Consider the following 15638-nt stretch of genomic DNA (forward strand, 5'->3'; position numbering starts at 1 on the left):
CTTTGATTACATGTGGAAAACATGCTTTTACAACACCTGTATACTTGAATGTTCTAGACAATCCCTTCTAAAGGGCCAGAGGTCATGCTAAGATCCGTGGGTACTGGGGATGACTACTCCTTCACTTAACAGAGGGCTGCTTGGGCTCCTGGCTTTAGTTTCAGTACTGAAAATAATAGAGTTATACACTGGGGCTAGGGTGATGGCTCAGTGCTTGCTATATAACCATGAGGATCTGAGTTTGAGTTCCTAGCACCCACATGAAAACGTGGGCATGGCTGTGTACGTCTGTAACTCGAACGGGCGTGCACATGCGCGTGTGCGTGTGTGCACTGGGGTGGGGGTGAAAGTAGCACGAAGAGGCAGATCCCAGGAACTTACCGGCTCGTTTCAGTGGGCAACCTGTCTCAAGGGAATAAGCAGACAGCAGTAAAGGAAAACACCCAATGTCCCCCGGCTTCTGCTTACAAGAGCATTCACATGTATGTGCTGTGCACACATACACATCATGCATGCAGATGATGGGGAGGGCGATGTCATAGACTGAGTGGCTTAAACAGAAATTTACTCCTCACAGTTCTGAAAGCCAAAACATTCCAAATCATGGTGCTGCCCAAGGGCAAGGGCCTGTGAATCTGTGATTTGCCACCACCTGAGTGTAAATAACACAATCGGTCCTTATTAAGTGTTTAAAGAAGGACACTTTTATGCTTTGACCTTACAGAGGCAAATAATCTCTCCGGAATCTTTGTAAGGGACATAACCTCATTCATGAAGGCTCCACTTCCCAAATACTCTAGAGTCAGGGCTCTTCACTGGGTCTTTTGCACGCGTACTTTATGCCAGGTACTGTCCTGAGAAGTGTGCAGAGAGCTAGTCTAGCCATTGCATGGTAGAGACCCTCCACAGCAAGGAGGTATGTGAGAGGCAGCAGGAGGCAGAGAGCCACTGGAGCGGGGTGAACACGGGTGCTCACCTTTAAGGAACCGACTACCTGGCAAACCATAACAAATCTATGAAAAGCCACACTCCCACATCTAAGATTTAAATAATGCTTCAAGACCTCGCACAGATGCCTGAATGCAGAACAGCTCAGCGAAACCATTCAGCGGGGAAGGCTGCTTTGCCACATCTATTCTGAGTCAAGCACACTGTCATTAGCCACACTAACAAATGTTCATCATTAAGCTGAGAGCTGTTCAACACGAGGGAATGGGCACTTTCCCCCACACAATGGGATGAAGAATAGGCATGCATACTTGCTCAGTTACATGCGGTTCGGGAACCAACATGCAACACACGCATCCATGTGAGCACCAAATGCCTACAACCAAGTGGAAAAGAGGGAGGGGAATTCAACTCGCGGCCAGTCTGATGATCTGGTGATGTGTCTTGCTCCAAGGACTGCAGATTTCAGCCGGAGCAGGGTTAGCCAAACTTTTCCCACATCCAGTCACATGCTTTTTTTTTTTTTTTTTTTTTTAAAATCCCCAACTACCACTTCAAGCCAAAAATCTCTCCATGCCTCTGATCCCAGGGAAGTTAAGAAAGAAGCCTCTTGCACGCACCCTATGCACAACACACAGGAAGCATCTGCCTCTTTTCCAGGCCTTTGTGGCAGTTTCTGCTCAAAACTAATGTGCATCCATCCTTAGCAGAGCCAGGCAGCACAATGCTCCAGGCCCTCACTGCATTAAAAAGACTGACCAAAACACAGCAAAGGCGGAAAAGCCACTACCCTTTACCTAATCCAAAACAAACAGTACCCCAAGTCTGGAGATCGAGGTTAGCCAAAACAGATAACGTAAGTGGGACACTCCCTGTTTCCAGAGATTCTGCTTTCAGATGGTCTGACTTTAGCCTCGTGATCTCAGGCAAACCCCAGCCCCTTTTCTGGCCTCTTTTTCCTCATCTGTAAAATAGAACTCTGGACCAGATCCCTGACTTTAAGAATGGAGGAGTTTACCAAAAAAAAAAATTCCAGTCTCAGCTTTCATTAAGACTTCAGCAGGAAGGCATTCTGAAAAAGCCCAACAAAGCCACGGCTTCTCCAGAGAACGCTGAGACATGCTTAAATAGGAAACACATGATACGGTGCTAAGCACATCACTGATTTTCTTCTCCTCTTAACTCATCTCTTTCAGAAGAAATGGCACCTGCAGCTATACGCGCACTTGAATTGAAGCAGGGCTAAATCCTCGCCAGCTCTCTGGAAGCCAGGGTCTCGCCTGTGGGCGGGCAGCCCTCCTGTGAAGTCTCTGTGCTCAAAGGAATCAGATCACACGAGAAAGAAGGTGACTGCTACTCTCCAGCATTTCCAATGTAACACTTTGACTCCAGCAGACCCAAAGCAGTTACTGTGCCCTGAAGTGTATATATGTATCTATGTATGTCTGTGTGTGTGTGTGTGTGTACGTACCAGTAACTGTGAGTGCAGAAAAGAGACCGATGTTGGGTGTCATCCTCAGTCACTCTTATGTTTTGAGACAGGGTCTCTCTCCCTAAGCCTGGAGCTCACCAGCTGACTAAACTGGCTAGCCAGGGAGCTCCAGCTGGCTCTCTTCAACCTGATACTGGGTACGCTAACACCATGCCCGGCTTTACTTGAGTGCTGGAGATCAAATTAAGCTTCTCTTAAGCACTTTATCCACCTTCCCAGCTTCTTAAAATGCACTGCAAACAAAGCCACCCCTTTCCTTTTGGTGAGCCTCGCCCTTTTCCACTCCCACCATTTCTATCGAGAGCCAACACTCAGATATCCTGTCACTGTTCTCGAATGTTACATAAACAACTGTCTTGCAGGAGGGCTGGAGAAATGGCTCAGTGGTCAGCAGGACTCGCTGCTCTTGCAGAGGACCTGGGGCCAGTTCCCAGCACCTATCTGGTGCTGTCTGTACAGCTGTCTGTAACTCTGCTTCCAGGAGCTCGGATTCATTCTTCGGGTTCCCTCGGGCACAGCACACAACATGGCACACTTACGTAAATGCAGGCATAAAATAAAATGAAAATAAGTCACAAAAGTTCAGCATGAAGATTCATGAAGCCTGTGGAATTCTATCTAGAAGGGCATCAGGTGGGTCAGTAACCTATATGTGAATATGCTCCTCCCACTCCACCCCCCCCCAAAAATGGCAAAACCAAACAGTCTCAGGGAGCCAGTGAGATGGCTAACAGGGTAAGAGAACTTGCTCCCACAGAGAACCCAGGTTCAGTTCCCAGCACGCAAATGGCAGCTCACAAGCGTAAGTAACTCCAGTTTTTCAGGTACCCTCTCTGGCTCCTGCAGGAACCATAAACACACACACACACACACACACACACACACACACACACACACACACACATTTATACATGTAAAAAAATTTTTAAATTAAAAAAAATGTTTAAATCTGAGCTGGGTGTAGTAGCACACACCCTTAATTAATCTCAGCTCTGAGGAGGCAGAGGTAGGTGAATCTCTGTGAGTTTAAGGCCAGCCTGGGTTACAAAAAGATAAGTAGGGCACAACAAACCCGGTACAGCTATGGCCAAAGTCTAAGATGAAAAGGACAGCACCCAGGATTTCCACCTCCTCCCGCAAACTTATCTTCCTATTGGAGTTACGCTCCAGCCTGAAACCAGGGCTTGTCCCTCTGACAAGGCTTCCCAATGGTAAAATCCACATCAGACCAAAGCAGGAACTAGACAGAGAAGTGATAAAAATTTGTCCGGTGCACATGACGGATGACTCAGGCTGCAAGTTCAAGTCCACCCAAGTCCAAAGCCATACCCCTAACGTTAAGCACTGTAGCTCCACTTACGCAGACACTGCCATTGTTCCGATGTTTTAAAAATAAAAGAACTGGTCCGGAGAGGGTTCTAAAGTTATCTGAGAAAAATCTAAAACAGGAAGCTCAGTTTTCTTTTTTAACAAGCAATTCCACCGGAAATTCACCACGGTCCACATGAACTCAGAGGACAAGCGTCTGCCTCTGACAAAACTCCCTGTGGAAAGTCTGGAGTCAGTCCCAAGTTTACACAGACATTAAGTTACCTCAAGTTGAACTGCAAGCCTGCTTGGCTTCCTTTAGAGAAACATCTTATGCTGCTCAGAGAAGGAAAAGAGGGGCCCAAAGAGATCCCACCCCCACCCCACTCCCACTCTGCTGATTGGACAAAGCCCGGAGAAACGGCTTCAGCGAACAGCTCCAGCTGTGTCGAATTCGGCAGATCTCTGGGACAGTTGTATGCTCACAAGACTAGTCTGCTCTCCACTTGGCCAGCTTTGCGAGAGAGCTGCTGCTTCAAGCCCAGCCCTGTTGCTCTGGAGAAAGCCCAGCTTGCAACACGGAAGAGACGCCAGAAAAAGAGAGAGGGTGGAGACTCAGGGAACTAAGCAGAGAGCAAGGCCCCAGTGTGAGAGGCTGCCCAGACGCTAGGCCAGGGCCCAGACCCCCAGGGTGCTCTAAACAGGGCAACTCCTAGGAGATGTCAAGGTCCAGGCGTCTAGAACTCCCAGAATCAGTAAAAGCTGCCCCTGGACCGGTGACCATTGCCAACCCTCTAATACTCAGTCTCTCTGGGGAAGCCTAAGGACGCCTCCCCCGTAAGCTGCAGCGACCCCTCCCACCTTTCCGAAGAACCAAGAAAACAGGCACTACCAAGTGAGCACAGCTGGGGCATCTCTGACCTCTCTGGAGGGGGCTGTAGTAATTTATCTCCAAGGACTCTGCATCACTTGCCTCTGGCTATAGCATTAAACACACCACATTCACTGAGCACTTTAAGAGTAGAAGTGACTTAATCAAAGCAACGCTATGAAATAGCTATTACTGCTGTCCCCACTTTACAGAGCAGGCAGCTGAAGCACAGAGTGGTCACCCAACGGACAAACCTAAGGGTCACAGGCAGAGTTGTAAAGGCAGGGATGGAGGATGGAAGCCTTCAACTGTGGGAGGGACTCCCAGAGCATCCAAGGGATGGTGAGGGTGGACACGAAATGGGACGTATTGGGAGATAATAGGTGAAAGTGTCCAAAATCAGCCTGAGTAACAACCCCCAACCCTGCCCCAGCCTCATAGTCTAAGCACAGGTAAAGCATAAAAGATAAGAACGAGGAAGGAATCAGAGTGGGCAGTGGCGAAGGGAGGCTTGGGCAGGATAGGAGGAGGCCTTTGGGGCAAGGAAGTAAGGAAGGTGGAGGGGAAAATCTGCAGGCAGGACACGAGTGGGCACTGGGTGCGATCGTCCCACCTTGAGCACAGTAACTGCACCCGCGCTGTGCACCTGGAAGTGCGTGGGTGGGTCGGCTCCCGGCTCCGCAGCCTCATCGCGGTCCTGGTAGCTGAAGCAGGCGTCGGCGATGTCCAGGTGGCCGAGTGGCAGAGCGTCCTGCGGGCTCTTGAAGTAGTAGAGGTAGCAGCGGCGCGAGTCAAACACGAACCAGCGGCTGCGATAGCCGCGCAGCGGGCCCTTGCCGGAGAGCTTCTGCAGGTAGCCGCACAGCCGCGAGGGCTCCCGCCCTGCAACCGCCCCGGCCTCCGAACCGGTTCCCGGCGCCGCTCCCTCGCCACCGCCACCCTCCTCCGCGCGGGACCCGGCCCCCGGCATGGCCCGCCGCCGCCGGCGCCTGCGACCCGCGCCTCCGGGCCGCCGCCGCAGCGCCCACCTCCCCGCGCCGCGCCCTCCGCAGGGCCACGGCGCGCTGAGCAGTCTGGGACTTGTAGTCCCACCCCCGCCGCGCCCCCGCAGCGTGGGGAGACGAGGTTCCTTAGATACCCGGGTTGGCTCCTCCCCGGACCTCTACTTTTCTTGAGGCTCCTAGGTCCACCCTAAGCCAGGAAGCAAAGTTCTGTTTCTTTATAAGAGCACTGATTCCACGAGAGGGGTTTTCAAAGCCTGTGGAGGGTTCACTTAACACTTCCCTAAACTCTAAATAAGCTTGGATTTTTAAAATCTATGCCCAGCCAGTCATAGGCTGAAAGTGAGAAAATGAGAGCGCCTGCTGCTTGGTACAGTGTGGGTGTTCGGTAAATATTTGTAGAGTTTGTGAATGGAAGCCAACGTATTTACTGCCTCTCTAAATCCTGGTTTGTTCGTTGACTTAAAAAAAATATGAAGGGTGTTCTGTGTAGAATTCAAACACTGGGATACGTGGCAGTGACAAGCCATATATTCTAATAAGCAGAACTACAGTGCACACATTTTAAAAGGCAGACAAATAGAACAACAGTTTTGCTGCATAAATGCTGTTATGACCCGCAAATAATGCTTGCGGCTTAAAATATTACCACTGTACTAGTTAGTGTTTTGTCGACTTGACACAAGCTACAGTCCTTTGGAAAGAAGGAATTTTAATTGAAAAAAAAAAATGCTTCTACAGACGTGCCCTGTAGGTAAGTCTATGGGGGCATTTTCTTAATCGATGATTGATGTGGGAGGGGCCAGCTCTTTGTGGGTGCTGCCCACCCCCCCTGGGCAGGTGGTCCTGGATGGCACATGAGAGCAGGCCGGGGAAACTATGAAGAGCAAATCATGAGAGGCAAGCCACGAGGAGCAGTCCTCCAAGGCCTCTGGTTCAGTTCCTGCTTCCAGGTTCCTGCCCCGACTTCCTCAGTGAGGGGCTGCAATCTGTAAAGCGAAAACAAAAACAAAAGCCAAGACGAAAAACAAAACGAAACAAACAAAAAAAAACCCTTCCTTCCCAAGTTGCTTTTAGTCATGGTGCTTTATTACAGCGATAGAAACCCCACCTAAGCCAGGAGTGGTGGTGTACACCTTTAATCCCAGCACTCGGGAGGCAGATCACTGTGAGTTCGAGGCCAGCCTGGTCTACAAAGTGAGTCTAGGACAGCCAAGGCTACACAAAGAAACCCTGTATCGAAAACAAAACAAAAACAAACAAACAACAACAAAAAAACCCAAAAAAACAAAAACAAACAAACAAACAAACAAAACCAAAAGAGAAACCCCACCTAAGATACAACTTACCAGTGATCACTTGGGGGTGTGAGGAATGCAGGATTGAGACTGTCTCTCACAGTGTAGCCTAGGCTGATATGCAGCTGGAGATAGCTTCCTGCCTCCACCTCCAAAGAGCTAAGATTACAAGAGTGTGCCAGCCTCACCCAGCCTCCCAGTGCTTTCTTTATTAACTCATTTGAACCCTCACAACAACCTCACAAGGTATTTTTAAATACTTCAAAAAAAAAAAAAAAAAAAAAAAAAAAAAAGAAAAAAGAAAAAAAAAGCATGGTAAGAGGATGGAGTTTGTAGAGGAAGATGAAGGCAAGCTACTTCTGTAGTTGGTCAAAGGAGTGACTGGAGGGAGAAAGGTAATCAGAGACTGGGGAGGGGACAGCATTGGCAGCAGAAGGAACAGTAAGTGCAAATCTCACTTTTTTTTTTTTCAATGAGAAATAGATTTTCTAGTTATATTTGCGAGGCCATATCAAATGCCCCACCAGAAGAGGGCATCAGATCCCATGGAACTGGAGTTACAGACAGCTGTGAGCTACCATGTGGGTGCTGAAAACCAAGCCGAAGTCCTCTTTAAGAGCGGCTAGTGCTTTTAACTGCAGAGCCTTTGCATACCCTTCCTTTTGCATCTCTCTCTCTCTCTCTCTCTCTCTCTCTCTCTCTCTCTCTCTCTCTCTCACACACACACACACACACACACACACACACAGTGGAAAAGACAAGGACACCAGCAGTAGACCACCTATTTGGAGCTTAGGCCAAGCTGGTTAACCTCTTTTTGCTGCAGTCTTTTACTTACTGCCGTTGTTATTACTATTGTCGTTGTGCCTTTAGCATTGCCTCTTGTCCTGTAAGCAGATTCCCAGAGGGAAATCTATCAGTTCGTCTGGTCTACCTGCACTGTAGACTAGAGACCTCTGCGCTGCATGCCAGCTGGGCTGCCCTAGGGAGTGAGGAAAGCCAAGTTCCGTTTGAGCCTCACTCTGTGGATACTAGGGCCTATGACTAATTGGCTTGTGGAGAAGGCAGTCATGATGAAGTATGACTTTGAAATACTGTGGAAAGAGGAAGAGCTGGGAAAAGTCCATCTGGTGCAGCTGAGATGTGAGAGGCAGATGGATACAGCCCGCCTCAGCTTAGTCAGTGGGCTGCTGTCTTAGAGGACAGATTCAGGTTGTGTGGATGTCCCTTGGAAGTAGACATCTGGTAAATATAGAGATGACATCCTTCTTGGGCAGAGGGAGAGAGCCTCCTCCCAGGGAGAAAGCCTCCACTGGCAGGCTGGAGCAGGTAGACAGTACTGGGCAAGGGGTCCCAAGCTGGTCCTGGCCCCACTCTGCTGCACCTGAATTCACTTTGCATGAGGTGGGCCCACTTTAGTGCTTCTGGGCCTCCTGGCCATCTTCCTTTTGGAGGCCACATCTTATATCGTAGTAAACATGCTGAAATGCTCTCATGTTCCACAGCAAATGTTAACAAAATTTGGCTATAAAAATGTTCAAAGACTGGGGCTGGAGAGATGGCTTGGAGCAGTGGCCCTCAACTTTATTAATACTGAGACCCTTTAATACAGTTCTTTATGTCATGGTGACCCCAAACCATAAAATTATTCCATTGCTATTTCATAACTGTAATTTTGCTACTGTTGGAAATCTTAATGTGAATACCTGACATGCAGAGCCCCAGTGAAAGGGTCATGTGATTCCCCCACAAAGAGGTCGAGGCCTGCAAGTTGAGGACCATCGGCTTAGTGATTCAGAGCACCTGGTCCCAGATTTGATTTCCAGCACCCACGTGGCTCATAAGTCCACTTCCCAGACACATCCAGGAAGACACTCATACACAGGAATAACAGTTTAAAAAGTTCTATGGTACATTCACAATTATGTTCTTGATGCTTCAGTATGATGAGCTGTTCATTTTAATTTCCTTCTTGAGTTTTAAAAATGTATTTGTTTATTTTATTTTACATCGATGAGTGTTCTGCCTGCACGTATACATGTGTACCACATGTGTGCCTGGTGCCGGCAGAAGGAAGAAGGGAGGGTTGAGTCCCCTGGAGCTAGAGCTACAGATGGTTGTGAGCCACCACATCTGTGCTGGAAACAGAATCCTGGTCTTCTGCAAGAACATCAAGTCCTCTTAACCACTGGGTCTATCTTTCCAGCCCCTGGCTATGATTTCCTAAGAATGAATATGCTTCATGGCCAACTGAAAAGCAAAAAAAAACTACAGGGTCTTTTCAAGAGTAAGGCGTGGAGATAATGTTGCACTTTACTTACAGATACTTAAGTAAATGTTTATTAGTTTTGATTTGGGCCTTCTTTGTAGATTTTGAAGTCAATACATTTCTGTTTTCTTTCTGCCTTTTGCACGGCAGGGCAGGTTTTCTCTGTGAAGCCCAGGCTAGCCTAGAACTTATATTTTTGACTCTGCCTCCCAAGGGCTGCAGGCACAGGCATCTATCAACAGAGCTGCCATTTTCCTTATGCAACAGATATTTTACCAGGCCTTCAAAAGCCTGCATACCAGGATACTGGGTCACTGAGCATATATGGATAAACTGACTTGGCCCCTGCCAGAAGGTGGCTCTCTCAAGAAGCTGAACAGAAGGCCTGAGACACCCAGTGGTGACGGAAAGGGTCATCTTGGCAGGGGTCCCTGGAAAGTCTGGATCCCCCTGAGCCAGGGGAATTGCTGAGGCCTCTGTAATCAACTCCAAATTCAAGTTGACCAGGCCTGTTCCTCTATGTCACCCATTCTCTAAGCCACTCGAGGCTGCTGCTAATTTCATGATTTCCTTGTCTCATCTAGGATATTAGGCCAATTCTTTCTCGTACCTCCTTTCACCTTCACTTTGGAAACTCGTTACAGTTTATGTAAAGCGCAAACCAAACAAATGTAGCTTCGTTTTTTTTTTTTTTTTTTTTTTTTTTTTTTTTTTTTTTTTCTCATTTTAAACTTGGAGTCAGAGGGCCTGTCATCTGTGCCATGTGAGTTCCTGCCCTTGCCAGCTTCCTGGAACCTAGTGACCAGGAGGAAGTGGCCACCCAGAAGGAAGTAGCCACTGTTTACCAAAAAGAGGAAATTTGGGAAATGAACTTACTCACACGAGGCTAGTCCCTGGGCAAACCCCGCGGAACACACATCCTGGGGGTCATTGCCAGCCAGTTTCTCCTGTGAAGGAGAGAAGCCTCAAACTACGTGCTGTCTTTGAGCCTAAGCTGGTCAAGATGCTCACATGCCACAAGAGGAGTTCTCAGTCATATATAAGTCCCCTGCACAGGACCCCAGTTCCCAGCTGTATAGCAGGTCCTTGGTACAGGACCCCAGTTCCCACCTGTATAGCTAGTCCCCTGTACAGGACCCCAGTTCCCACCTATATAGCAAGTTCCCTGCATGAGACCCCAGTCCTTGCCCATTTCCAGGAAATGGATGGATGAGTACTGACCCAGGCCCTACTCTGCCTGCCCTAGAACCTAACACTGGCAGGAGGCTTAGCTGGGGGTGGGGGATGGGTGGGCTGTGGTCATTCTTCTGTGGCTCCCCAGTTCATGTGTTTGTGCTTAAAGCCCTCCTGGTCTCCTGTGGTCTTACCGCCCACTGGTCAGGACAACCATGAGTACTTTGAGGGGGTAACACGCTGGCATCTTCCCTGTATCCTGCTTAGGAAGTCATCCCAACGCTTACCCCACAGAGACACAATTAAGGCCTCTATTCTTGGAGCAGTGAGTGACAGAGATGGCATAGCTTCTTGCGGGAGCAGGGGGCTGGGGGGCGGGGAAGTGGGGGTCTGGGGCACAGTTTGAAGAAGCTGGCCTGATGGAGAGGAGATCAGTGGAAGAGGAGGAGGCTGGGAAATTGGAAGGGTGGGAGGGTATGGGGAAGATGAAAGTCATTCTCGGTGTAATGGCCCCGTGGCTGCAGCAAGTGGCTCTCCAAGCTTCCCACGCTGTGCGTGTTGTTCTGGAGGAGCAATCTACACCATGCCTGAAGCCTAACCAGGAGGTTGGTAGAGAAACTGGGAAAGATGGAGGGTGCTGCCAAAATAAGACAAAGCATCCCCAGGTGCCTCAGCTTCCTCATTGGTGGAATGAAGCAGAGTTAAATACAATGGCCTCTTGGAGCTGGCCTCAAGTTATCTGAGTACGTGAACGTAAACACGGGCAGGTCCTTGCCAGCCAGTTAAATGTCAACACAGTGCCTAAGATATTCCACAAACCTCTCCAGTCCCCGTTCTGTGCCACTGGCTGGGGTGCGGTGGCTCTTGTGCTGTGTGTGCTGGCTCTGGGCCTATTTCCCACTGTAAGTAAGACACTAGGGTAGTTAGGGAGCTTCTGGGGGAATAACCTCTCCAGGGGAGGGCTCAGCTTCACCCTGGTGTCCAAGGGGCCTCACTTTCCTACCAAACCAGTAGGCAAATCTATATACCTCACGGTTCTCTTTCTGAGGGAGAAGGCACCTGATGACTTCCTAGTCCCCTAGGGTCAGGGAAACCAAGCTGTGGGCAGAGGCCTGGATGTCTTTGGAGCTGATGAGGGTGTAAGTTTACCAGGAGCCCCATACCTAGTGAGTAAGGATCTCTCAGCAGGTAGGGAAGAGCCATGTTAGCCAGAAAGCAGGGAAGGCCTGGACCCCAGGGGAGGCAATGGCACTGCAGTAGCAGAGGCCCTAGGTCCTCCTTGTTTGTCGCATCATTCCTAGAGCCTGGCATCATGTCCAGGACACTACAGCCCCCTCTGCCTTCACCTCATCTATCCCCACACCTGTACCACTCAGTCAATCCTGATCTCCAGTTCTCTAGGTCCAAACGCAGGGCCTCATGCATGCTCGGCAAGTGCTTGGCACTGAGCTGACTCCCAGGCCCTTCCTTCCCTTCTCACATAGGACTCGGGGCTGAACATCCTCCTGTCCACGTGGGAGGAAGCACTGAACTGAAAGCGTGAGAAGATCAGCTGGCTGGTGGAGGAAGTTCAAGCAGCTCTTGGTTCAGACAGAGTCCACAGAATGACTTTCAAACATGCTTAACGCCGGGCGGTGGTGGCGCAAGCCTTTAAACCCAGCACTCGGGAGGCAGAGGCAGGTGGATCGCTGTGAGTTCGAGGCCGGCCTGGTCTCCAAAGTGAGTCCAGGACAGCTATGGTGACTCAGAGAAACCCTGTCTCACAAAAACAAAACAAAACAAACAAACCACAACAAAAACAATCAAATGTGCTTATGTAAGCAATGTGACGTAGCAAGACCCCAGAAGACCAGAGATGATGAAAAGGGGGCCCAGGAAAGACCTTGAAGAAGCAGATGCTAGTGTGAAAGGGGAAATGGTTTCAGAGTTGGTTTCTGTTTTGCGATTCAACTAGTTGGAGTTAACATTAATTGGATTGTTACATACTAAAAGTACTTCCAGCTGGGTGTGGCACCACATACCTTCAATTCCAGGACTCAGCAGGCAGAGAAAAGCAGATCTCTGTAAGTTCGAAGGCAGCCTGGTCAGATAGAGAATTCTAGGTCATCTGTGACTTCATAATTAGACCCTAACCCAACACAACAACAACAACAACAACAAATAAATAAATAGATGAGTATACATCAGAATCTTGGCAAAAGGGGGTCAAGGCCATGGCAGGCTGTATAACACGAGTACAGGGAGGGGCGTGGGATTCCTCTATGTCTTGGGCAGGCAATATCTAGTTCTGAGCCTCAGTTTACCTGTTTTATAATGAGAACCGATGAGCAGTGACATTAAATGCACGGCTACTATAAAGACAATGGAAATCATATGTGTTGATATTTCACCCACTTGGCACATGATAGGAGCCCAAAAACTCTGTGATGTGAGCTGATTAGAGGGCTGCAGGTCCAAGGGAAACGTGGGCTACAAAGAGAAACTCCCACCTCTAAAAAGCAAACAAATAAAACTAATTAGAGATAAGCTGGGAGCCTCACTTTTCTCAGCAGTAAAGTGAAGAGAGGACTGTCAGGGCCGGGTGTGAAATGTCAGGCAGCTCCTGGGTCCCAGCCCTGCAGTCTACCAGATGTAGCAGCCTACCTACCTGGGCCCCTTGGCAGCTACCTGGCCTCCAAAGAAGCTGTAGAACAGGTTTCTTTAGGGTCTGATCCATAGCCCTGATTTTCCTAATGGGCTCTAAATGGATCCTAAAATGCTCATCTTCTTTTAGCTGTACTGAGCAGGCAGCTCCATAGAAGGTCACTGTTTTCCTTCTTACAGGTGAAGACCTAGTAAAGCTGGGGTCTCTACAGAGACATTTGCTTGCGTGCTTTCACAGAATGTCTCTCTGTGAGTGAAGGTTCCCTTCCCCTGGGTTGCTAGGAACCCACAGACCCAGAGCAAGCAGGGTGATAGCTTCATGTGTCAGATGGGGCTGGCCATGACATTGAGATGACAGTAGGTCTAAGGCTCTCTGAGCTTTGTAGTTCTCTGCTAACTACACATCAAATAGAGTCATTCCTCAGCATCCTCAGGACACCTTGTGGGTATCAAAAAGCCTTGGATGCTCACGTCCATCAAATATAATATAATAGTGTAATATAATTAACATAATATATATTATATAATAATGTATAATATAATATAATATATAATATATAATATAAATATACCATTGGCATATAACTTGCACATACCACCTCTGCTCATATACCTTAAATTATCTCTACTTATAAGGCTTTTGGTTTTGAGACAGGGTCTCATCTAGCTAAGGCTGGCCTTGAACTCCTAATTTGCCTGCTTCCACCTTCTAAATGCTAGGATTATGGGCACATACCACTATACTAGCCTTATTTGTAACTTAATCTGATATGAATGCTGTACAAATAGTAGCTGTGCTGTATCATCTAGGAAATAATGGCAAGGAAAAAAATGTCTGCACATGTTCAAACAGATGTGATTTGTTGTTGTTGTTGTTCTTGTTATTTTTGTTTTTGTTTTTTGAGACCAAAGTTTCTCTGTGTAGCCTTGGCTGTCTGGAACTCACTCTGTAGACTATGCTGGCCCTGAACTCACAGAGATCCACCTGCCTCTGCCTCCCAAGTCCTGGGATTAAAGGTACGCGCTACCATCGCCCGGCTCAGATGTGATTTTTTTTTTTTTAACCTAATATTTCCCATCTGTAGTTGGTTGAATTCACTGGAACCAACCGTCCCACATAGAAGAGTGGCTGTGAAATAATATTCGAATGACATGGCTACATTAAAAATATGTGGAGGGATTGGAGAGATGATGGCTCAGCGGTTAAGATACCTTATTGCTCTTGCAGAGGGCCTAGGTTCAGTTCTCAGTGCTAAAATGGCAGCTCACAACCATCTTTAACTCTACAGAGGATATGATGCTCTCTTCTGGCCTTGTGTACCAGGCATGCACATGGTGCATGGACGTACATGCAGGCAAATACTCAGACATAAATACACATCAAGTGCAAAAAATTAAATATTTTTAAGAACATGTGGAAGCTGCAGAGATGGCTCAGTCCTGTGAACATGAAGACCTGAAATTACAGAATACATGTACAAGCCAGGTGTGCCGCATGCTATCTGCAATCTCACCTCCAGAATACATGTACAAGCCAGGTATGCTGACATGCATATCTGTAACCTCAGCTCTGGGGCATGGGGTGTGGTGACAGAGACAGGCAGATGCCTGGACCTTAATGGCCATCCAGCAGAGCCAAGACAATGAACTTTGAGTTTAGTGAAAGACTCTGCCTCAGAAAATAAGATGGACAATGATTAAAAAAAAAAAAAAAAAAAAAAAAAAAAGACACCAAATGCAGATCTCTGGTCTCTACAGGCACATACAAGGGTGAGGAAACTGTCACACAGATGTGTGTACCCCCCCCCCCCAACACAGTTGTGGTTCTTTTAATTTTTTGAAAGGATTATTTTTGTGGTTTTGCCTTGCTTTAAGGTATTCACTGAATTTGCAGTTTACAAGGAGTTCCTGGCATTCTCCCTCCACATTTGAGGATTCCTATGAGGCAAGACAATCTGGCTTTCATACCATTTCACATGTGAGGAAGCTCTCGTGACTAAGGAATGAAGCTGACGCAACCATTCTCTGTCTTGACTTTGACCTATATATGTATTTGCTCATTGGTATTCTATAGTTTTTTTTTTTTTTTCTTTCTTTTTTTTGGGAGGCTTTTGAGACAGTGCTATTTTTACTTTCTCTTCCAAGGCTTCAGACCTTTATAGAGGTTCTCAGGAATGCAACGTAAATTAGGAGAGCCCAGCTCAAGAGGCTTCAAAGGAGAAGAGTATAAGTGGCCACGAGACTGCTGTGGTGATCTTGGTGAAGAATGTGACTGCTTTCTGCCCTTGTCCAAAAACTCTGCTTGAGGCTAAATTGAAGGGTTTTGGGTTTATGGTATTTGCAGTAAAGATTTCAGGACAGCCTTGTATTGATTCTGTTGCATGGCTCCTTGTGGTTACTCCCATACAGATCTATGATGAAAAGGAGCACACTGAGCAAGGGAAACCACAAAATGTCCAGTTTGAGAAGAAAAAACTAGCACCAGGAAGTGCAACGCAGCTAAACCCTTGCTCAAAGAGATGAAAAGTTTTAAGAAGACTCCTAGCTGGGCGTGGTGGTGCACTCCTTTAATCCCAGTACTCAGGAGGCAGAGGCAGGCGGATCTCTGTGAGTTCGAGGCCAGCCTGGTCTACAA

At 47.9% G+C, this 15638-nt stretch overlaps 1 protein-coding gene across 1 annotated transcript in view; it reads right to left on the reverse strand.

Moving 5' to 3' along the window:
• Positions 1 to 5599, reverse strand: part of Tbc1d2b (TBC1 domain family member 2B) — a 68198-nt gene extending 62599 nt beyond the window's left edge. The window contains exon 1 of the mRNA XM_051140761.1: positions 5233 to 5599. Within this exon, the coding sequence (XP_050996718.1) occupies positions 5233 to 5589 (357 nt within the window). The 5' untranslated portion in view covers positions 5590 to 5599. The remainder of the gene's footprint in view (positions 1 to 5232) is intronic.
• Positions 5600 to 15638: the final 10039 nt, after the last annotated feature.

Source organism: Acomys russatus, chromosome 32 (genome assembly GCF_903995435.1).
Source record: "Acomys russatus chromosome 32, mAcoRus1.1, whole genome shotgun sequence".
In the NCBI taxonomy this organism is placed as follows: domain Eukaryota; kingdom Metazoa; phylum Chordata; class Mammalia; order Rodentia; family Muridae; genus Acomys; species Acomys russatus.